Here is a 24,349-nt window from a genome sequence, read left to right as displayed (position 1 = left end):
CACACACACACACACACACACACACACACACACACACACACACACACACACACACACACACACACACTTACATTTCCCTCCAGCCCCTTGTCAGGGTCAGTTTCTGGGGTGAAGCCTTTGTGTTGGTGAGGGCTCTGTGCACTCCAGGCCTGGCAGGTCACACCCTCAGTGGTGATGGAGGTTGGACCCCGGTATGTTTCTCCATTTCCAGTCTTACAGTCTAATGCAACCAAACGGGGGAAAGTGAGCAAACAAATGATAAAACAAACTAAAAATGTGACAAATGCATATGNTTCTGGGGTGAAGCCTTTGTGTTGGTGAGGGCTCTGAGCACTCCAGGCCTGGCAGGTCACACCCTCAGTGGTGATGGAGGTTGGACCCCGGTATGTTTCTCCATTTCCAGTCTTACAGTCTAATGCAACCAAACGGGGGAAAGTGAGCAAACAAATGATAAAACAAACTAAAAATGTGACAAATGCATATGTAGAGGTTGACTAATTTACCTTTTTGTGGTGGAGTTGTAGTAGCAGGGGGCTGGGGATCAGGTGTGGTTGTGGGTGTATCTTCTGAAGAATCGGTTGTGCATTTTTCCAAGTTGCAGTACTCCCAACGAGTTTCACTGTCAGTGGTATAACACCAGGGCATCTCCTCATTGTCGGGGTTACGACAGTAGTTCTCATCCAGGCCTCTGACAAACAACAGACAGTAATAACGATGAACACATGTAGAGCCAACAATTAAGGCGACAGACTGTATGTCCCTCTTCTATGAAAAATGTTGAAAAATGTTTCAGTGACAGTAGCTCTTACTTGCAAGGAAAGTTGTCAAGCGTGCGGTCGTGTTGGTGTGGCTCCTGAGCTGACCAGCTCTGGCATGTTTTGCCAGATTTAGTCACAGCAGTGGTGCCTCGGTATGCTTCACCTTTACCAGTGACACAGGTCAGCTCTGGGACAATCGTTGGAGGCTCGGATGCTGAGCACAGATGATGAGATGGATTAATTGGGGAACTCGGGGAAAAACCAAGTAGTGGCAGATATTTTAAAGAATTTCAAATATCAATGAAACTGACTGTGAAAATTGGAATTGCTAAATAGTTACTTGGGTGAGAGGCTGGGGTACACCATGGACAGGTCCCCAGACTATCACACATAGAGACAGACAACCATTCATGCTCATCCTCACACCAATAGCCAATTTAGAGTCATCAGTTAACCTAACCTGCATTCTGTGGACTGTGGGGAGGAAGCCAAGAAGGGCCTCAGCAACCTGGTGGGTTTAAAACTGGAACCATCTCGCTATTTGGTGACCACTCAACCATTGTACCGCTATATACCCAACATGTTTATCAATTATTATACATATGATGTACTAAATATTGATGAGCAGGTGCGTTATGTTGAAATTTTGTAAGCTGCAGATGGAGCTCCTCTGTGAATGACTGAAATGATGTACTAATGATGTTTATCGTTTTTAATTTTTGTCAATAATCATGTTATGATTATTAATGTGTTATTTTCTTTTCCTCCTCAGGTCAGTTTGACAGTTCGATGGTCCTGCAGCAGGAAGTGGTTCAACATCCCGAGGGACGGAAGTCACACCTTTTGTTTAAAGGTATGTGCACCTGCGCAGCTAAAACACATTTTTACATTTTTACTCTTGTGTGAATAAAATTCCTCTGACCCTGACTCTCAATGATGGAAGCTTGGTCTGGTTTAAGGTGTTATAATAGTGAAATAGGGCAGAAGTAAAGGAAACACATAAAATAGGAAATAAGAACACTTACTGCAGCGGGGTATGATGCAATAGTCCCATCGTGTGGACGGGTCGGTGGTGAAGCACCATGGTCGGGGGGATGCATCTGGGTTCCTGCAGAAGTTCTCTACAAGATCTTTATCTGAAAGACTAGAGGAACCAAAATGAAAAATAAATTGTCAGGACCAAAATCAATGTTTAGCTTTTATTTACAAGAGTCAATACTTTATTGCCATATCAATATGATTGATTGGAATTTGACTTAGTGAGCTCACTTACACAGAGACAAAGAAAGGCAAAAATAGTCAAACCAATCACTCAAAAAGCACATAACATACACATACAAAGTAAACACAGGTACTGTCCATACCAATAAAATAAATATAAAATATCAAACTAATGGGTAAATTAAGATCCAACACATAAGAGCACCACAGATAAAAACTAGCACCTAAATGGAAATTAGCAGAAACCTCAAACGACCACTAGATAAAGTCCATCAAAAACATCTGCCCTATTGCAAAATTATTCAACCTGATGAGTGGCTCTGTGTTCGTAATGTTGAGGAGGTGGAAGGTTTCGGGATATGTGTTGCTTTGAAACTTGGATGTTCTGGTCTGAATGCTTCTTAGTCATTTGTGAGAAGGATGGAAATTACAAAGGTTGTTCGCCGGGTGAGAGGGGTCCTTTAAAGCCCTCCCTTTGTAGCCTAGCCTTATAAATTTTCACTAGGGGTGTGACATCACATCCAGTAACTCTGGGTGTTGTACGTCGCACCACTGTGTGTCCAGCAATCTATTGTCCTCAGCTGACATGTTGCCAAACAACAAAGTTATCTGTGGGTTAGGGGTCAGTGCTAAAGTCTAAAACTGTTCAAAACTGTTAATTTCAATGCCTGAAACTGACTTGGCAAAGATGGCCGCCATCTTGTTTTTACATGGATTAGTGTAGTATGCTTTTGCCACCACTAGATGACACAAAAAAGTGTCAACGAATGAGGACAACAGGTCTAAGTTAAGCAAATGAAGTTTAAGGTGCAGCTAACCCAAAATATAATGCCCTCATACAAGGATGCAGGGTTGCATGATGTTAAAAACAAGACTCTGGTGTGCTTTATTGAGAATATTAGTGCTGTTGTCCTCTGAATTCAAGGAAGGGGAGATTGTCAGTCCCAGAAATTCGTAGCTGTCCACATGTTGCATTTCATTGAGGTGACCAAGAATAGGTGATCCCCACAGCTCCTGTGAAAGTCTACTGATATCTTGGTTTTGGAAGCTTAAAATTCCAAGTTGTTCACATGACACCAGTCTACCAGGGATATAACTTCACTCCTGCAAGCTGTTGTTGAAGATGAAAACCAGTACTGTGGTGTCATCAGTGAATTAAAGAAATAGGCATTTGTGTATAATTAGTACAGGAGTTGGGACATTACACACCCCTGTAGAGCCTAGTGCTGATAGTTAAGGATCTGGAGAATTTGTTGTTAAGTTTGAACATTATGGAGATATATTTGTGTCTTTATTACATACGAGAAAATAAAAAAGTTTTGAGAGAAAGTATTTTGTCATAGAATATAAAAAAAAATAATTTGAGATTTAAAAATCATAGAATATAAAAAAAAATAATTTGAGATTTAAAAAAATGATTTCCAAGAAAAAAAACTCTCTCAAAAACCTTTTTTTACTCTCAAATATTATTTTTTTGCTATCAGTGTGAAAACATTTTCTCTCAAAAATAAAAATTATTTCTCTCAAAACAGTTTTCTTCTCTCTCTCAAAACCTAAGTCTTTGCTCTCGTGTCAGGATTTTGCTCTCACTGTGAAAATAATGTCATGGGCGGGGCCACGTTCCTATTGGCCAGTCTCAATCGACAGCTGGGTGAGGATCGTCTTGGGAGTCGAATTCAACTGAATCATTCATCCACCATGGTGGATTCACTGGCATAGATGTGCTGCATTATTTGGGAGCAGAGACTCCAATGTTTGGGTAAGATGGTGACACACACAACTCGATGGGTAGCTAGCTGAGCAAGATGGTTATCAAAATCATTCCTATAATGAATCCCTTTTCTCACCTAATGTTATTTTACCGAGATTGTGTTATTAACTGCACTAGCCAGCTAGTGTTAACTTTACATCTAGCTAGGTTATCCCATTAACGTTACTTTACTACGGTGCTTTTCTCTTCCAACATTCCATGTGTGGCAGGGTGAGTGCTGCTACACTTCCGCCCTTAATTGGCATCAGCTGGGTCTAATTTCCAGTTGTCGGAGCCTAATTGTGCAGTGGTGGCACCTGCGTTATTTGGTCTTCCCCTCACAGGCACGCTCACTTCTACCTGGCGTTTACCTGGCGAGGGCTGTGTGTGGCGTGCTCCGGTTGGCGTGCTTTGTGTGTGTCATGCTCCGGTTTCTGTACCCAAACTTGGGACTCATAAGGTAGGCATGGGTGCTGCAATGTTTGTGTACTGTTAAAGCGTATTATGGTGTCACAGCTGCCGTGACTCTTCGCTTTACAGCGGCGTTGGCCATTCCTGTTGTGTGCAGCTTTGGAGAGGACTTTGAAAAGTGTGGTGTCTGCTCTTCCTCACTGTGAGACGGTGACTGGGTTTGAGCTGTGCACTGTGCTTAAGCTCCCTTCGCTCCGGTAAGCTCGCTCTGTTTTTTATTTCTACTTCTGCTAGTTCTGTTAACTTTATGTTACGAGGTTGTCCTGCTCTCTGTCCTGCTGTAGCTGAGGCCATAGCTTGTGGCTTCTTCTCCTCCTCTATGCACTGTGTGGGGCTGCACGGTGACGTGGGCCGTCAGCTGGGCATCCTGAAGGACGGCTATCCACGGCCTCCAGCCCTGGTGCGGCCGCTCCGTTTTCCACTGCTGTTCTGCCGGTTTTCCACAGACTGATTAAAGCACACTGTAACGCGGCTGTGCATACATGCGGCTTTGGACCTCTGTGTTATATTTGGAAGTCCGTCTCCTGTCCCCATATTTACCAGTGTACGAATCTGTGTGACCTTCTGTTGTTAAGAGTAGTCTACAGGTTTGAGTTTATTCCCTGGGGTGCAATTCCACAGGTGGTGTTGTTGGTTCATTTCCCTCTCCTCTCCATTTGGCCACACATGCATAACGTTATATATGCATATCCGCTCCCAAATNNATTGAGACTGGCCAATAGGAACGTGGCCCCGCCCATGACATTATTTTCACAGTGAGAGCAAAATCCTGACACGAGAGCAAAGACTTAGGTTTTGAGAGAGAGAAGAAAAATGTTTTGAGAGAAACTTTTTTTTTTTTTTGAGAGAAAATGTTTTCACACTGATAGCAAAAAAATATTTGAGAGTAAAAAAAAGGTTTTTGAGAGAGTTTTTTTTCTTGGAAATCATTTTTTAAATCTCAAATTATTTTTTTTTATATTCTATGACAAAATACTTTCTCTCAAAACTTTTTTTAGTCTCAAATATTATTATTTTTTGCTATCAGTGTGAAAACTTTTTCTCTCATATTTTTTTTTTTCTCTCAAACATTTTTTTCCCCTCTCATATCATTTATTTTCTCGCATGTAATAAAGACACAAATATATTTCCATAGAACACCACCACCTTCCTGGGAAAACAGTATTAAAAGCTAAATTGAAATCGACAATGCAGTGTTAGAGGCCTCTAGGTGTTGAGAAATAAAGTCGAAGCACAATAAAACTGCATCATCACAGAGCTGTTTACTCTGTATGCAAACTGATACAGCTCTAAGACAACACTGGACTCTGTATGCAAACTGATACAGCTCTAAGACAACACTGGAGAGATGTAACATTCCAGGCGTTCAAAGGTTTCATCTGTTCATCTGAGCCACAGGTCTGTAGTCATTCAGACAGCTTGGATTCGGTTTCTTAGTTAATACATTCTTCCTGAATACATCTACTGAATATCATTTAATCCTGCGTGTGGTTGGTTAACAGACTGATGTGCTGTTTGGTCGTCTTACACGTGAGGGTCATAGCCATGGCTGTGAGGTTCCTGGGAATCCCAGCGTTGGCAGGTGTAACTGTTTTCTGTAATGGAGATTTTTCCTCTGTAGTCCTCACCATTGCAGTGAATACACTCATCTGTAAAGGAACAAGCACAGACACTTTATACAGTGCACTTTTGACTTATATGTAAAAAAAAATAAAAGAAGAAAAAGAACAATATATTTTAAAAAAAATCTCCCGTTCCACCGCATCCCAAAGGTGCTCTATTGGATTGAGATCTGGTGACTGTGGAGGCCATTGGAGTACAGTGAACTCGTTGTCATGTTCAAGAAACCAGTTTGAGATGATTTGAGCTTTGTGACATGGTGCGTTATTCTGCTGGAAGTAGCCATCAGAAGATGGGTACACTGTGGTCATAGAGGGATGGACACGGTCAGCAACAATACTCAGGTAGGCTGTGGTGTTTAAACCATGCTCAGTTGGTACTAAGGGGCCCAAAGTGTGACAAGAAAACATCCCCACACCATTACACCACCACCAGCAGCCTGAACCCTTGATACAAGGCGGGATGGATCCATGCTTTTAGGTTTTTAATGCCAAATTCTGACCCTACCATCATCAGAGCAGAAATCGAGACTCGTCAGACCAGACAACATTTTTCCAATCTTATATTGTCCAAATGAAGCTCAGCGTAAGTTCAATCAGGAAGACCTCTCTCATGCTCACCCTTTAACATTTTTCTCCATCCCACTCTCACTACTCCCTCCACTCAGCTGACAATGGGTGTTCACTCCTAGTTATCAGATCACACTTTGCCACGATCTCTCAGCCAATCAGGATGCCACTGCAAAATTTTAAATCTGCTCTCTCTTCTGCTGCTGTCAGCCATCATTTTAGGCAGAATCTCCACACCCTCCTCCACCCGGTCACCTCCAGCCATCGTATCCAGAGTCCAGGACAAGCTCTGAAAGACTCATTCCTCTACTCATCCAGATCATCAGCACTTCTCCATCTTCCTCTCATCTCATCTTCACCACCTCTACCACCACCAGCGTCTAGACCCCAGCGGGGGTCCCTATTCGACTATGGATTCATCACCCTCCTTAAATCAAACCATCTCTACGGGGTCTAATCGCCAAAGACTTTCCACATTTTTATTCATTCATTCTTCTTTTACCATAAAAACGTGTCTCTCCTGATTGAATTTTGGTGAGCTTGTGCGGATTGTAGCCTCAGTTTCCTTTTCTTAGCTGATGGGAGTGGCACCTGGTGTGGACTTCTGCTGCTGTAGCCCATTTGCTCCAAGGTTCAACGTGTTGTTCATTCACAGATGGTTTTCTGCAGACCTTGGTTGGAACAAGTGGTTATTTGAGTTACTGTTGCCTTTCTATCACATTGAACCAGTCTGGCCATTCTCCTCTGACCTCTGGCATCAACAAAGCATTTTCGCCCAGAGAATTGCTGCTCACTGGATATTTTCTCTTCTTTGGACCATCCTCTGTAAACCCTAGAGATGGTTGTGGGTCAAAATCCCAGTAGATCAGAAATTTCTGAAATACTCAGACCAGCCTGTCTGGCACCAACAACCATGCCATGTTCAAAGTCACTTAAATCACCTTTCTTCCCCATTCTGATGCTCAGTTTGAACTTCAGCAGGTCGTCTTGACCATGTCTACATACCTAAATGCATTGAGTTGCTGCCACATGATTGGCTGATTAACTATTTGTATTAACAAGCAGTTGAACAGATGTACCCAATAAAGTGGCTGGTGAGATATACATACATACATATATATATATATATATATATATATATATATACTGTATATATGTATATATGAATCACCCTCTCAAAGTGGTATCTGTATCATCCTCAAACTCAGGTCCTCTACCAGAGGCCTGGGAGTTTGAGGGTTCTGCACGGTATCTTAGCTGTTCCTAGGGCTGCACATTTCTGGACTGATGCTTCAGATGTTGTTCTTGGAATCTGCCGGAGCCACTCTGCTAGTTTGGAGGTCACTGCCCCGAGCTCTCCTACTACCACGGGGACCACATCCACATCTGTTCCAGTTGTACTTTCAACCCTTGATACTTCTCCACCTTTTCATGTTCCTTCTTTCTGATGTTGCTGTCTGCTGGTATTGCCACATCTACCACCACTGCCCACTTCTGGTGTTTGTCAACCATCACTATGTCCGGTTGGGTAGCCAGCAGCTGTTCATCAGTCTGGAAGCTGAAGTCCCACAGGATCTTAGCCCTGTTGTTCTCAACCCCCTTTGGTGGTGTGTCTCATCGGGATTTGGGTACTTCGAGTCCATAAATAAATAAGACTGGCAAATATGAGAATAGGCATTGATTTATGAGCAATAGTTTGTATTTGTGCCTTGCTGTCACTGATATCACACACAAACAAACAAAACAATAAACACATGAAATAAATAAATTATTTACCAGTGCAGTTGGCTACATCGCAGTATTCCCAGCGGGTGTCTGGGTCAGTGGTGTAACACCAGGGTCCCTCACTGGCTCCATCAGGGTTCCTGCAGAAGTTGGACTCCAGGTCTGCTCGGGGATATTCCTCCGGTGTGAAGCTGCAGCACACACATTGACAAAAATTTGATGAACAGACATAAAAGGATACGATGTGATGTGTAAACTGACATGATGTTGCATGAATACATACTTAGGTGTGTGTGGGTATCTTGCTGCCCAACTCTGACACGTCTTTCCTGTTTTTGTTTTGGACTTTGTTCCTCTGTATTGTTTTCCTGTTCCAAATGTACACTCCAGGATGTACACTGCACAAGAAAAAATATACACCAAAGGAACTTTCAGCTTTGCATATCTGATCATTCAATAAAACCAGCTGGCTATTTAGGTGGAATGCTTGTTGACAAGTTTACTGTCTTTTCTAACTATAAAGCAATGAATGTCTGTATGTATAAGTGTGTGTGTGTGTGTGTGTGTGTGTGTGTGTGTGCTTCAGGGCTCTGCAGATTAAGTTGAACAAAAGTGTATTTCACTTGTGTCTCTGACTGCAAGTAGCCACTAATTTAATCCATGCTCTGCTTTATAACTGTGGAGGTGTGGACTCAGTCGGGCATGTCTTCACCTACATCCATTGTGTAAATTTGCCACACTAACTTATAACACTAATAATGTTACTACTGCTCTACTTCATAACAACAATGGTTCTGTCGAAGCGTCTGATAAACCTATGTGATAATTAATCCATCTGGAAAGTGTATTTTATCAGTGTTTCTGACCTTGAGTCGCCATGAACTGGATGTGTTTTACAAGGGTGGATTTAGTCGTTTTGGGGTCCTGGGCAAATGGCATCTTGCTTCACTTTTCACCCTTTCTCTGACTTGGAATGTAAATGAAACCTAACATCTGTTCAAGGTGAAGTTCTTTAAATTCTAGATAGTTTGATGACTTACCCACAATTTCCACATACTCCGTCTGCGCTGCGCAGTGCTGCAGATCTGGAGCGGCCGACAGCACATAACCTCGCCTACTGGATGTGTTTCTGGAGCGTCGCGATGCGTTTCAGTGGGGACCCTCGCACTGGCTGACAACTTGTGCGACAGGATGTGCCATGATTTTTAAAAAAATTGAGAGTTCCATAGACAATCCGTAGTCTGTGCATTGTGTTGTATTTTGAAATGTACCTAATGCTGTGAGCATTCCTTTTCCGGTTTGGAGTGATCTGAGCTACGTGGCTTGACGTGCTATGGACACGCAGTAGCTGAAAAATAGACCTGGCGCGTATCTCCGATGAAGCGGAGTGCCGTGGCGTTTTTGGGACGCTCCAGAGAAGCTGCGCATCGTGCGCTGTGGAAATGAAGCTATTCACTAGAATGGGAGCGTATCTGCTATGCAGTGTGCGGCGCGGCACAGCGCTGACGGAGTATGTGGAAATTGCGGGTTGTTTCATCATATTTTTAATTGTTATATTTTGTGAGTAAAAGCTGAATCCGCAACAACCAGGAACTGGAGTCTCTGTTAGGTAAATGTAGCAGTACAATACAAATACATATACTTCAGTTTTTCAATTTTTTTCATGTTCCTTGGATGGCTTTTTGTAAGTTATTTCAGGATACGATGAGAAAGTATAGCAACATTATTGAATATTTTTCATATGTCAACATCATAATAAATCTCCAGCTGTTTGGAGCCCAGGTGTGTTGCTCAGAACCCAAGCTAGCACAGTGTTGAGTGTGATGATGCTTGTATGAGTCGCACCAATACCACAGGCCGAGCAGTCAGCCTGTTCCAGACAGGTGTATTTTGAACAAGCGCTGTACTGGTCTTTATTCAACGGTGTGGTCTCTAATCCACCATTATCTCCACTGTCATTAATGTTATCGTTACTGGGTACAAAACTCATCACCATCGATTACTGTTATACCTGGTCGGGCTGCATCCTCACAGCTCTGCACACTGCAGTACTCCCAGCGGCTGTCAGGGTCAGTAGTGTAACACCAGGGCATCTTCTCATCGTCAGGGTTACGACAGTAGTTGTTATCCAGGCCTCTGACAAACAACAGACAGTAATAATGATAAACACAGGCAAACCAAACAGTGAAGGCAACATGCCATAGGTCCCTCTTTTATCAAGAACAACATTTTTCAGTTACAGTAGCTCTTACTTTCCGGGATTGTTGCCTGGCGTGCGGTCGTGTTGGTGTGGCGTCTGAGCCGACCAGCCCTGGCATGTTTTGCCAGATTCAGTTACAGCAGTGGTGCCTCGGTATGCTTCACCTTTACCAGTGAAACAGGTCAGATGTGGGATGAGGGTGGGAGGCTTGGATGCTGAGCACAGAAGATGAGATGGATTGGTTATAGAACTCAAAGAAAATACAAGTAGAGTAGTGGTGCTATGTGACAAAATAGCTGCTTTAACAGCCATTCATATACAATATACATATAAATGTAACAGGGTCATTTATACAGCAGGAATATATGTGTAACAAAGTTAAATTTACATTTGTAATTAGTATTACATTAAGTATAATTCCACAACATTTGTTTCAGTTGTTATTACTTGTCATGCTTAGGCCTCAGCACTCAATATTTGGAGCGTCTGGTAACCAGTTTTTGGACCCCTACGTTCACCTTTGGGGGTACCCCACCTATAAAGGGGTGTCTCCCTCCTTACCTCTCCCTTTTTGCTGTTGTGCTCCGTGGGAGAGGTAAGCAACATTGCTCTTACAGTAATTTCCGTCTTTTAGCTCTGTTAGTAGTTTATAAGTTCATTTTATGCTAACACTATCTTGTGTCGCTTAATTTGTGTATGAGCTGGAGTTTGCATGTTGTGTATGACAGAGGATTTTTGTTTTTTACCACCTGTTGTCAGGAATAAACAGAGATCGCCTCCAAAGATATCCACAGTCTGGGCCTCTTTATATCTACACAACGCAGACATCACTAGAGTCCACTGGTTACATAAATGTAAATTAATACATACACACACACACACACACACACACACATATACATTTACAGTGTATGTATATATATATACATATGTATGTGAATGTCAAATGTATATGTGTGTGTGTGTGTGTGTGTGTGTGTTTATACACACAGTTGAGCACAACATGGTTGAATTGTATACCCAACATGTTTATCATTAATAGTTACATCATAAAATAATTCAGCAATGTATTGGTGAGTAGGTGTGTTATGTTAAATGCTTGTAAGCTGCAGATAGAGCACCTCACTACTATCGCTCTGCTGTATCGGCCTATTGTGGAATATATATATATGTAAATTTATGTATTTATATACAAAGACAATAATAAACACAGAAAATAAAACAAGATGGCTCAGTGACGTGCAATGTCATATTTGGTGCAATTTGGACATGGAACACTTTCAATAATAATAAACTTTGAATAAAGACTGATCAGGCTCGGTGGCTCTGTGCAGGAGTGGGGGTGGGGCTTCAGGATTCTGTGGACTAAGTTGAACATCAGATAAATACATCCGAAAAGTCGGCCTATTAGGAACAGGAGTGTTTTGATTGAGCACTGCACTCATCTTTATTGAAGAGTGTGATCTTTGAATCTACCTTCATCACCACTGTCATTAATGTTATTGTAAACTGGTGAGAAATCATCACCATTGAGTACTGTTATACCTGGTCCGACTGCATCCTCACAGCTTGGCACACTGCAGTACTCCCAGCGGCTGTCAGGGTCAGTAGTGTAACACCAGGGCATCTTCTCATTGTCAGGGTTACGACAGTAGTTGTTATCCAGGCCTCTGACAAACAACAGACAGTAATAATGATAAACACAGGCAAACCAAACAGTGAAGGCAACATGTCATAGGTCCCTCTTTTATCAAGAACAACATTTTGCAGTTAACAGTAGCTCTTACTTTCCGGGATTGTTGTGTGGCGTGCGGTCGTGTTGGTGTGGCGTCTGAGCCGACCAGCTCTGGCATGTTTTGCCAGATTCAGTTACAGCAGTGGTGCCTCGGTATGCTTCACCTTTACCGGTGAAACAGGTCAGATGTGGGATGAGGGTGGGAGGCTTGGATGCTGAGCACAGAAGATGAGATGGATTGGTTATAGAGCTCAAAGAAAATACAAGTAGAGTAGTGGTGCTATGTGACAAAATAGCTGCTTTAACAGCCATTCATATACAATATACATATAAATGTAACAAGGTCATTTATACAGCAGGAATATATGTGTAACAAAGTTAAATTTACATTTGTAATAAGTATTATAATTCCACAACATTTGTTTCAGTTGTTATTACTTGACATGCTTAGGCCTCAGCACTCAATATTTGGAGCGTCTGATAACCAGTTTTTGGACCCCTACGTTCACCTTTGAGGGTACCCCACCTATAAAGGGGTGTCTCCCTCCTTACCTCTCCCTTTTTGCTGTTGTGCTCCGTGGGAGAGGTAAGCAACATTGCTCTTACAGTAATTTCCGTCTTTTAGCTCTGTTAGTAGTTTATAAGTTCATTTTATGCTAATACTATCTTGTGTCGCTTAATTTGTGTATGAGCTGGAGTTTGCATGTTGTATATGACAGAGGATTTTTGTTTGTACCACCTGTTGTCAGGAATAAACAGAGATCACCTCCAAAGATATCCACAGTCTGGGCCTCTTTATATCTACACAACGCAGACATCACTAGAGTCCACTGGTTACATAAATGTAAATTAATACATACACACACACAGACACACATACACATATACATTTACAGTAAATATATATATATATATATATATATATGAATGACAAATGTCAAATGTATATGTGTGTGTGTGTGTGTGTGTGTGTGTGTGTTTATACACACAGTTGAGCACAACATGGTTGAATTGTATACCCAACATGTTTATTATTAATAGTTACATCATAAAATAATTCAGCAATGTATTGGTGAGTAGGTGTGTCCTGTTAAATGCTTGTAAGCTGCAGATAGAGCACCTCACCACTACCGCTCTGCTGTATCGGCCTACTGTGGAAAATATATATGTATATTTATATATTTATATGCAAAGATAATAGTAAACACAGAAAATAAAAAAGATGGCTCACTGACGTGCAATGTCATATTTGGTGCAATTTGGACATGGAACACTTTCAATAATAACAGGCTCGGTGGCTCTGTGCAGGAGTGGAGGCGGGGCTTCAGGATTCTGCAGACTGAGTTGAACATACTGTAAATGTCTTTCACTGGTATTCTGACCTGGATTTGCAGCTCATTAAATTCATGCTCTACTTTCTGTTCGCGGTAGTGTGGACTGAGTCGAGCATGTGTTTACCTACATCCATTGTTTACTTTTGCTGGTAATCATGTTACCGCTGACAAAATACCCCCACAAAAGAAATCCATAACCTACAAGTGACTACATTTTGTAAGTAAAGTCTGAATATGCAACAACTAATACGATACCACAGGCTAAGCAGTCTGCCCATTAAGAACAGGCGTGCTTTGATTGAGCACTGCACTCATCTTTATTGAAGAGTGTGATTTTTGAATCTTCCTTCATCACCACTGTCATTAATGTTATTGTAAACTGGTGAGAAATCATCACCATTGATTACTGTTATACCTGGTCCGGCTGCATCCTCACAGCGTGGTACACTGCAGTACTCCCAGCGGCTTTTAGAGTCAGTAGTGTAACACCAGGGTCTCCTCTCATTGTCAGGGTTACGACAGTAGTTGTTAACCAGGCCTCTGACAAACAACAGACAGTAATAATGATAAACACAGTCAAACCAAACAGTGAAGGCAACATGCCATAGGTCCCTCTTTTATCAAGAACAACATTTTTCAGTTAACAGTAGCTCTTACTTTCCGGGATTGTTGTGTGGCGTGCGGTCGTGTTGGTGTGGCGTCTGAGCCGACCAGCTCTGGCATGTTTTGCCAGATTCAGTTACAGCAGTGGTGCCTCGGTATGCTTCACCTTTACCGGTGAAACAGGTCAGATGTGGGATCATGGTGGGAGGCCTGGATGCTGAGCACAGAAGATGAGATGGATTGGTTATAGAACTCAAAGAAAATACAAGTAGAATAGTGGTGCTTCAACAAGATAACGCTGACTGTGAAAACAGTAATTATTCAATAGCTATAGCTAGCTATATAGCTACGTATATGTGTGTGCATATATATCTGTATCTATATATCTAAATCTATTTATGTTTGTGTGTGTGTACATATATATATATATATATATATATACGTATTTAAGTAAATATATTTGTGTATGTGTAAATATATATATATATATATATATATACTCATATATATATTGCCAAATACCTTCAGATGATCTACTAGAGGATGTTAATGCTGCCCTAAATACCATCCCTACAAGGACCATCACTGACACCAACAAGCTGATTCACAGTACAGTCCTGGAGATGCTTGGATTCAAGATTGACATGGTACATAAGAACCAGTATCCTCTGTGGAAGAGATGGCTGGAGGCCAAGATAAAGAGAGAAACACAGAAAGGAACTGGCAGGAACACCAGAGAAGCCAAGCACCAGCTACTGGTCGACAGAGCAATCGCCCGAGACTGCAAGAGCAGAAAAACCAACCTGTGCACAGCATGGATTGACTACAAGAAAGCCTATGACTTGGTGCCACACACATAGATACTGGAATGTCTGGAACTATACAAGATCAACAGGACACTAACGGCCTTCATAAAGAACTCCATGGAAATGTGGAAGATGAACCTGGAGGCCAACTCAAAGCCCACTGCCCAAGTCATCATCAAATGGGGCACATACCAAGGGGATGCACTGTCACCACTGCTGTTCTGCATAGGCCTGAGTGCCCTCAGTCAGATCATCAAGAAAACTCGCTATGGATACTGATTCCAAAGTGGGGTTAACAATAAGCCCCCTGCTCTACATGGATGACATCAAGCTGTATGCCAAGAATGAGCGAGAAATCGACTCACTGATCCACACCACCAGTATCTACAGCAAGGACAAGGGGATGTCATTCGGACCAGACAAGTGTGGTCAGATGGTATCAAAGGGAGGCAAGATGATCAGAACTGAAGGAGTTGACCTACCAGAGGGCAACATAGTAGATATCCAGGACAGCTACTAGTACCGTGGGATCCCACAGGCCAATGGAAATCATGAGGAGGCCGCAAGGAAGTCGTTCACAACCAAATACCTCCAGAGAGTAAGGCAAGTCCTGAGAAGTCAGCTGAATGGTCAGAACAAGGTTTGAGCCGTCAACATGTACGGACTGCCAGTCATCAGATACCCAGCTGGCGTCATAAGCTGGCCAAAGGCGGAGATAGAAGCCACAGATATCAAGACAAGAAAGCTCCTCACTATGCATGGAGGGTTCCACCCCAAGTCCAGCACCCTGAGCTATACACTAAGTGGAAAGAGGGGGGCCGAGAACTAATGAGCATCAGAGCCGCTATCCAGGATGAAACATCAAAAATCCAGAAGTACATCAAGAGGATAGCCCCAAAGGATGAGCTGCTAAGTGAATGCCTGAGACAACAGAAACCTGGTGAGAGCAAAGAGGTGGAGGAGCAAACAACATGGAGGGACAAGCCCCTACATGGTGCATAGGAACGTCAGATAGAGGAGGTGGCCGATATCAGGAAGACCTACCAGTGGCTGGAGAATGCTGGACTGACAGATAGCACAGAGGCACTAATCATAGCAGCACAAGAACAGGCCCTAAACACAAGGGCCATAGAGGCCAGGGTCTACCACAACAGATCAGACTCAAGGTGCAGGCTGTACAAAGATGCCCCTGAGACGGTCCAGCACATTGTGGCAGGGTGCAAGATGCAAGCAGGATCAGTGTACATGGAGAGGCACAACCAAGTGGCTGGGATAGTGTACAGGAACATCTGTACCCAGTATGGACTTGAAGTACCCAAATACCGATGGGACACACCACCAAAGGTGGTTGAAAACAACAGGGCTAAGATCCTGTGGGACTTCAGCTTCCAGACTGACGAACAGCTGCTTGCTACCCAACCGGACATAGTGGTGGTTGAGAAACACCAGAGGGCAGTGGTGGTAGATGGTGCACTACCAGCCGACAGCAACATCAAAAAGACAGAACACAAAAAGCTGGAGAGGGATCAAGGGTTGAAAGAACAGCTGGAACAGATGTGCAAGGTCAAAATTGACGTGGACCCCATGGTAGTAGGAGCACTCGGGGCAGTGACCCCCAAACTGGGAGAGTAGCTCCGGCAGATTCCAGGAACAACATCTGAAGCCTCAGTGCAGAAGTGTGCAGTCCTAGGAACAGCAAGCCTCAGTGCAGAAGTGTGCAGTCCTAGGAACAGCTAAAATACCATGCAGAACCCTCTGACTCCCAGGCCTCTGGTTGGTAGAGGACCCCAGCTTGAGGATGATACAGATACCACCCGAAGAGGTTGAGAGGGTGATTTTATATACACCGATCAGCCAAAACATTAAAACCACTGACAGGTGAGTTGAATAACTTTCATTATTTTGTTCCAATGCATTGTTCTGCTGGGAAACCTTTGGTTCTGGCATTCATGTTGATACCACCTGACATGTTCCACCCACTCAAACACAATTGCAGACCAAGTAGCCCTCCTCATGGCAACAATACTCCCCAATGGCAGTGGCCCCCCTGCAGGACAATGCACCATGCCACACTGCATGTGTCACAGGATGACAGGGGCAGTTGAATATAACATTCTTCATGGTTATGCCTTAAGGTGTGCTTGTTTATTATTGTTTGCTGTGTATTGTGACTTGCTATGATTTATTGGCACACGGACTGAGCAGAAGCCATGGTGTATTGTGGACTTTTTCACATGGCGTCCTTGTTTCCCTCTGTTCCCCTCCCCTTTTGCACAATTAACAAATCATTGGCCCACAGTCAGCTGAGCAGATCATTTAGAAGATGGTGCACACATGGTGCGGGGCTTTTGTCTTTCTTCCCCTTCTGGAGCGCCTCTCGGAGAGAGACGGCGGACGCAGCTGAAGGCTCTGGCGGCAGACGTGAGCGGGCGATCGACTCGTCGGCCGTGAGACGGTGTCGGAGGAAGATGACTTTTGATGAGCCTAAATAACGATAAGTGAAAGGAACGTACAGAACTGTGTCTCTGGTTTGTGTGTGGGTGCGGCTAACGTCGGCTCCGAATCAACTGTGATTTCTTGTGTCGTTCTTCCAGCTGAGACGGCGTTTCCCTGGAGGAGGAGGAGCCGGCAAGTGGCAGTGGACTGGGGCTGCGCTACGCAGAGAAGAGGCTGCAACCAAGGACTGTTGGAGATGCTAAGCGGACGCCGCCGCCGTCTCCTCGAGACAGACTGAGTATCCATATCAGCACTGTTGCGCTGACTTCCGGGACTGGGTTTTGGGGTTCAGAGACACTGGACATATATTACTGCTGCTGTTCTTTTTGTGTATATTATGAATGACCACTGATCTGTTACATTTTAATCCATTACTTGATTTTAGTCTATAAATCCATTTTGCTCCATATTCATTATATCAGTAAATAAACCACTTACCTTTGTATCAATACTGCCTCCTTGTATCTGTCTTGGTGTGGCCCGGGGATCTGACTTTAAAGTGTCACTTCATTGTAACACATACATCGCTCAGGATTGGCCCAAGGAATGTGACAAAGACCTCAAAGTGTCAACCTGGCCTCCAAATTCCCCAGATCCCATTCTGAATGAGCATCTGTGGCATATGCCATTTACCCACCTCACAACCCACTGGACTAAATGGATCTGCCACCAACACACTAGTGCCAGACATTGCAGGACACTCCCAGAGATCCTGTGTCCATGCCTCGACAGGTCAGAGCCAAGTCCGATCCAAGGAGGCCCCACCTTGGATTAGGGGTACATCTGGGGTACCGGCACATCACAAGAATCCTTGAGCAGATTGGGACCTGGGAAATTTAGAAGCCAGGTCGACACCTTGAGCTTTTTGTCATGCTCCACAGGCCATTTCTAAACAGTTTTTGTAGTGTGGCATGCTGCTTTTTTCTGCTGGGGGGGGGGGGGGGCACTGCCATTGGGGAGCACTGTTACCATGAGGGGGGGTACTTGGTCTGCAATGGTTGGTGGAAGATGTCAGCTGGTATCCACATGAATGCCAGAACCAGCAGAGTTTCCCAGCAGAGTAATGCATTGGAACAAAATGATCAAAGTTATTCACTTCACCTGTCAGTGTTTTTTTGGCTGATGGGTGTATATGTATATATATATATTTACACACACACACACACACACACACACACAGACTCACACATACATAGCCTATACAGTAAATGGATATGAATAACAGTGGTGAGAAATCATCACCATTGATTACTATTATACCTGGTTGGGCTGCATCCTCACAGCGTGGCACACTGCAGTACTCCCAGCGGCTTTTAGAGTCAGAAGTGTAACACCAGGGTCTCCTCTCATTGTCAGGGTTACGACAGTAGTTGTTAACCAGGCCTCTGACAAACAACAGACAGTAATAATGATAAACACAGGCAAACCAAACAGTGAAGGCAACATGCCATAGGTCCCTCTTTTATTAAGAACATCATTTTTCAGTTACAGTAGCTCTTACTTTCCGGGATTGTTGTCTGGCGTGCGGTCGTGTTGGTGTGGTGTCTGAGCCGACCAGCTCTGGCATGTTTTGCCAGATTCAGTTACAGCAGTGGTGCCTCGGTATGCTTCACCTTTACCGGTGAAACAGGTCAGATGTGGGATGAGGGTGGGAGGCTTGGATGCTGAGCACAGAAGATGAGATAGATTGGTTGTAGAACTCAAAGAAAATACAAGTAAAGTGGTGGCATTTTGAATAATGTCAAATTATAAAATGAAACTGACTAAACAGCTGCTGTAACAGACATTCATATACAATATACATATAAATGTAACAAGGTCATTTATACAGCAGGAATATGTGTAACGCAGTTGAATCTACATTTGTTTCAGTTGTTATTACTTGACATGCTTAGGCCTCTGCACTCAATATTTGGAGTGTTTGATAACCAGTTTTTGGACCCCTACATTCACCTTTGGGGGTACCCCACCTATAAAGGGATGTCTCCCTCCTTACCTCTCCCCTTTTGCTGTTGTGCTCCGTGGGACAGGGGCTGGAGTTTGCATGTTGTGTATGACAGAGGATTTTTGTTTTTACCATCTGTTGTCAGGAATAAACAGAGATTGCCTCCAAAGATATCCACAGTCAGGGCCAGGAGCAGTCGGTCCATCTGTGGCCACAGAGTCCTGCAAACCCGGCAGCTCCACGGGGAATTTCACCGGCTGGTACAGGAGTTACGTTTCTCTTCCATATTCGTCCTCTCTTTCAACTTTTCTCGGCCTCGCCTTGAGATTCTCGGTCTGCAATTGGCTGCTGCTTCAGCAGCGGCGCTGCTCATTTGCATAAAGTTCAGCTTCTCTCAACTTCTACTTGATGCTCTGGTTGCTGGCATCGTGCCGCTCGCTGCAGTCGACGCCCCTGACGCCCTTTGTCGCCAGCTTGTATTGACAATGAATGGCTGCCGGCTGCTTATGATGCTCATGAAGCTTTTGGTGGGAATCCACGGTAAGGCTGCAGATGGATTTGATATAATGGACAGGACAGTCCAGACGAGCACGAAACTCACAACCAGTCGGTTAATCCACATGATGAATGGATGAATGTTGTACCAGCAGGTAGCAGCCACCAGGTGAGGAGTGGAAGCCCGCCAACACTCCACAGGTAAACAGTTAACAGACTCACTACTAAAATGTCCAATTGTTTTAATAGTATGACGAGGTCACAATAACAACTTTGCCATGCCAATCTTGAGAATAGAGTCTATTTTAAAGTCCAGATTTCAGTTACGAACAGGCGTGTTTTAATTGAGCACTGCACTCATCTTTATTGACGAGTGTGATCTTTGAATCTACCGTCATCACCACTGTCATTAATGTTATTGTAAACTGGTGAAAATCAACACCACTGATTACTGTTATACCTGGTCCGACTCCATCCTCACAGCTTGGCACATCGCAGTACTCCCAGCGGCTGTCAGGGTCAGTAGTGTAACACCAGGGACTCCCCTCATTGTCGGGGTTACGACAGTAGTTGTGAACCAGGCCTCTGACAAACAACAGACAGTAATGATGATAAACACAGGCAAACCAAACAATGAAGGCAACATGCCACAAAATATTCAGTTACGGTAGCTCTTACTTTCCGGGATTGTTGTCTGGCGTGCGGTCGTGTTGGTGTGGCGTTTGAGCCGACCAGCTCTGGCATGTTTTCCCAGATTCAGTTACAGCAGTCGTGCCTCGGTATGCTTGGCCTCTACCAGTGAAACAGGTCAGATGTGGGATGAGGGTGGGAGGCTTGGATGCTGAGCACAGAAGATGAGATGGATTGGTTACAGAACTCAAAGAAAATACAAGTAAAGTGGTGGTGCTTTAACTGATGTCACATTACAAAATGAAACTGACTAAACAGCTGCTATAACAGCCATTTATATACAACATAAATATAAATGTAACAGGGTCGTCTATTCAGCAGTAATATGTGTAACAAAGTTAAATCTACATTTGTAATAAGTATTATAATTCCACAACATTTCTTTCAGTTGTTATTACTTGACATGCTTAGGCGTCAGCACTCAATATTTGGAGCATTTGATAACCAGTTTTTGGACCCCTACATTCACCTTTGGGGGTACCCCACATATAAAGGGGTGTCTCCCTCCTTACTTCTCCCCTTTTGCTGTTGTGCTCCTTGGGAGAGGGGCTGGAAGTTTGCATGTTGTGTATGACAGAGGATTTTTGTTTTTACCACCTGTTGTCAGGAATAAACAGAGATTGCCTCCAAAGATATCCACAGTCTGGGATGTATATATATATATATATATGAATGACAAATGTCAAATGTGTGTGTGTGTGTGTGTGTGTGTGTGTGTGTGTGTGTGTGTGTGTGTGTGTGTGTGTGTGTGCGCGTGTGTGTTTATACACACAGTTGAGCACAACATGGTTGAATTGTATACCCAACATGGTTATCATTATCATTAATAATCAGCAATAATATAACATGAAGAAGTTAGCAGTAGGGAATGACATTTAGCAGTGATAGGCTTGTTTACACAGATATGTTTTGAGGTTGGATTTGATAATGTTCAGGGATTGTATATTTCGGATAACAGGTGGGAGGGAGATCCAGAGGTGGGGGGCCGAGCGGCTGAAGGCTCTGGACCCCATGGTGGTCAGGCGGGCTGGAGAGATAGAGCTGGGTGTCATCCGCATAGCAGTGAAAGTGTATATTGTGTTTTCCAAAAATATGGCCAAGGGGGAGGAGATAGATAATCAAGAGGAGGGGACCAAGGACAGAGCCCTGGGGAACACTGGAGGAGAGGGGAGATGGCTGGGACGTGAAGGATTTTAACTGAATGAACTGAGTGCGGCCTTTGAGATATGATTTAAACCAGTCGAGGGGTGTGTTGGATATTCCAATGGATGCCAGTCTGTCGAGGAGGATGGCGTGGGAGATGGTGTTGAAGGCTGCGCTCAAATCGAGGAGGATGAGGATGGATAAAAGTCCAAAGTCAGCTGCAATCAGGAGGTCATTGGTGATTTTGATAAGGGCTGTTTCTGTGCTGTGGTGAGGACAGAAGCCAGACTGGAACTGTTCGTAGAGGTTATTGCTGGAGAGGTGAGAGTGAACTTGAGATGCACTGTTTTTTTCCAGGATTTTTGAGAGAAAAGGCAATTCGGAAATAGGGCGGAGGTTACTGAAGTTGTTGGGATCTGAACTGGGTTTCTTGAGAATTGGAATTACAGCAGCAGATTTGAGGGAGGATGGAACACAACCAGAGGTGAGGGAGGAATGGATGATGGTGGTTATCATAGATGAGAGGGAGGGGAGGCATGCTTTGAATAAGGGGTTGGCAGGGTTAAGCTGGCAAGTGGATGGTTTGGATTTCCGGATGAGTTCTGATATGTCAGCATCAGAAAGGAGGTGGAAACTTGTAAATGGTTGGGTGAGGGGGGGCAGGGGAACAGGAGGAGATGAACTGCAGGAGGTGTGAGGGGTCAGTTGCAAGTGGATCCGGTCTATTTTTGTATTGAAAAATGCCATCAGTGAGTTACAGTAATCAGCTGAGTAAAAATGTGGAGGAAGAGAGTCTGGTGACCAGTGAGAACAGTGCCCGATTGTTCCCATCGCCAGCACTGATTAATTCAGCATAGTATTGTGATTTTGCTGTGGAGAAAGAGTCCTTGTTAAACAGAATATGGCTGTGGTACATTTGCTTGTGAATAGTGAGACCAGTCTTCCTGTAGAGCCGTTCCAGTTGGCGTCCTGTGGCTTTGAGTTGGCGTAGATGGGGTGAAAACCAGGGGGCAGAGTGGCTGAAGGATACAGTCTGGGTTTTTAATGGAGCAAGTGAGTCCAGTAGAGTGTGAAGACCATTATCATAATGAGAGACCGGTTCATCAGTAGAGGCAGGTGAGCTGATGTTGGGGAGAGTTTCCAAACCTGATGTGAGGGCTCTTAGATTAATGGTTTTGGTACTGTGATATGAGATGACATGTGGTGGTTTAGTTTTTGACAGTGTTAGTTTCGTGGTGAATGAAATTAACATATGGTCAGAAATGGGGAAATTATTTGCAGAGCAGTTAGTGACACCGGAGCAGCAAACCAAGTCCAAGAAATGTCTTTTTGAGTGTGTTGGGAGATTAATATACTGTTGTAATCCAATACTGTCCAGGCATGAAGTGAAATCCTTAGTAAGAGGGTGGTTGATGTTTTCCATATGTATATTAATATATCCAAGCAGAATTATATTGGGGGAAAGGGAACAGATGTGAGTGAGGAAGGTAGGAAAGTCATAAATAAAGTCCTTATTGGCTTTAGGTGGGCGGTAAACAGTGGCCACTGTAGTTTTTGTTGGACCATTTATGTGTAGGACCACTGTTTTGAATGATGCATACACTGGGACGGAGAAAGCCGAGACTTTCCACATCTTGTGGTAGATTATCGCAAGGACTCCTCCTCTGTCTGTGTGACATGGTTGACATGTGTAAACAAACCCATGTGGAGTGGACTCGTTCAGTTGGAAAAAGTCATTGGGTTGTTGCCATGTCTCTGTTAGACAGAGAAGGTCAAACTTACGATCAAGGAGGAGGTCCCGAAGGAGTTGTCCTTTGCCCGTGAGAGAACGGATGTTGAATAGTCCAAAGTTGACATCGCTGCGGTCAGTGGCGGTGCTAACATTAGCTGACCTGGCCAAGTTGGCTAATACACTGCGGTCAACGGTCCGACCGGAGTTCCTCGGTGGACGACGGGTTGTGGACCAGATGGAATTTATGGCACTGGAGTCATTGATGTGGAAGCTCTGACGGGATCCGCGGTGGATGCATTTCTGATGGGGAATGCGAGCGATGTCTGGGAAGAGGTGCAGTATCAGCGGCAGGTCAGGCAGGTGGAACCGTAACAGGAGGAGCTCAGCAGCCGTGTAGTGGAGTAACTGGGGATTCCCACCAAAAGCTTCATGGTCGTCTGCGGGCGCTCTGGTCGCTCTGACATCGCTCACACGGCCAGCTCCAGTAGGCGCTTGCAGCAGCCAAAGGGGTGGGGCCGGGCGCTGCAGATGTGTCCATCTAGGCTGACCGGCTGTGCACTTTACAAGGATGAACAAACATACTATCATTCATGTCTTCACTTTGTATTCTTCATGACTTTCATTATACAATTAAAATAATGCTAATAAACACAGTCATATAGCCTTTATGGGTCTTTTATTATTATGATTTTACCCTCCTATTGGCAGGTAGGACCACTGAGAAATGTAATTGGTGGTAAATAAGCTTGAGCTTATTTGGAGGGAAAAAAAGGTAGCCTATATATAGCATGCACATCTTCGGTTTCCTCTTTCACCATGGATCGCACTTTCGGAAGCCTCCTTTGTATTGCATCGGCGTATTTGCTGAGGAAACGCAGGGCCCAGAGCAGTCGGTCCATCTGTGTCCACAGAGTCCTGCAAACCTGGCAGCTCCACGGGGAATTTCACCGGCTGGTACAGGAGTTACGTTTCTCTTCCATATTCGTCCTCTCTTTCAATTTTTCCCAGCCTCGCCTTGAGAATCTCGGTCTGCAATTGGCTGCTGCTTCAGCAGCG

General features: G+C 44.0%; 1 protein-coding gene across 46 annotated transcripts in view; it reads right to left on the bottom strand.

Moving 5' to 3' along the window:
- LOC126398131 (plasminogen-like) overlaps positions 1-24,349 on the bottom strand; it is a 192,159-nt gene that overhangs the window by 89,961 nt on the left and 77,849 nt on the right. For 26 of the 46 annotated variants that reach the window (XM_050057357.1, XM_050057527.1, XM_050057551.1 and 23 more), the window contains 10 exons: positions 20,407-20,569; positions 20,189-20,313; positions 18,790-18,952; positions 18,549-18,673; positions 14,041-14,203; positions 13,799-13,923; positions 12,102-12,264; positions 11,860-11,984; positions 10,367-10,529; positions 10,126-10,250 (listed from right to left, as the gene is read on the bottom strand). In XM_050057357.1, the coding sequence (XP_049913314.1) occupies positions 10,126-10,250; positions 10,367-10,529; positions 11,860-11,984; positions 12,102-12,264; positions 13,799-13,923; positions 14,041-14,203; positions 18,549-18,673; positions 18,790-18,952; positions 20,189-20,313; positions 20,407-20,569 (1,440 nt within the window). The remainder of the gene's footprint in view (positions 1-10,125; positions 10,251-10,366; positions 10,530-11,859; positions 11,985-12,101; positions 12,265-13,798; positions 13,924-14,040; positions 14,204-18,548; positions 18,674-18,789; positions 18,953-20,188; positions 20,314-20,406; positions 20,570-24,349) is intronic. The other 20 variants (XM_050057395.1, XM_050057619.1, XM_050057478.1 and 17 more) reach the window with 19 other exon arrangements.

Source organism: Epinephelus moara, chromosome 2 (assembly GCF_006386435.1).
Source record: "Epinephelus moara isolate mb chromosome 2, YSFRI_EMoa_1.0, whole genome shotgun sequence".
In the NCBI taxonomy this organism is placed as follows: Eukaryota; Metazoa; Chordata; class Actinopteri; order Perciformes; family Serranidae; genus Epinephelus; species Epinephelus moara.
Note: the sequence above shows the minus strand (reverse complement) of the source record. Positions and strands in the feature narration are given on the sequence as shown.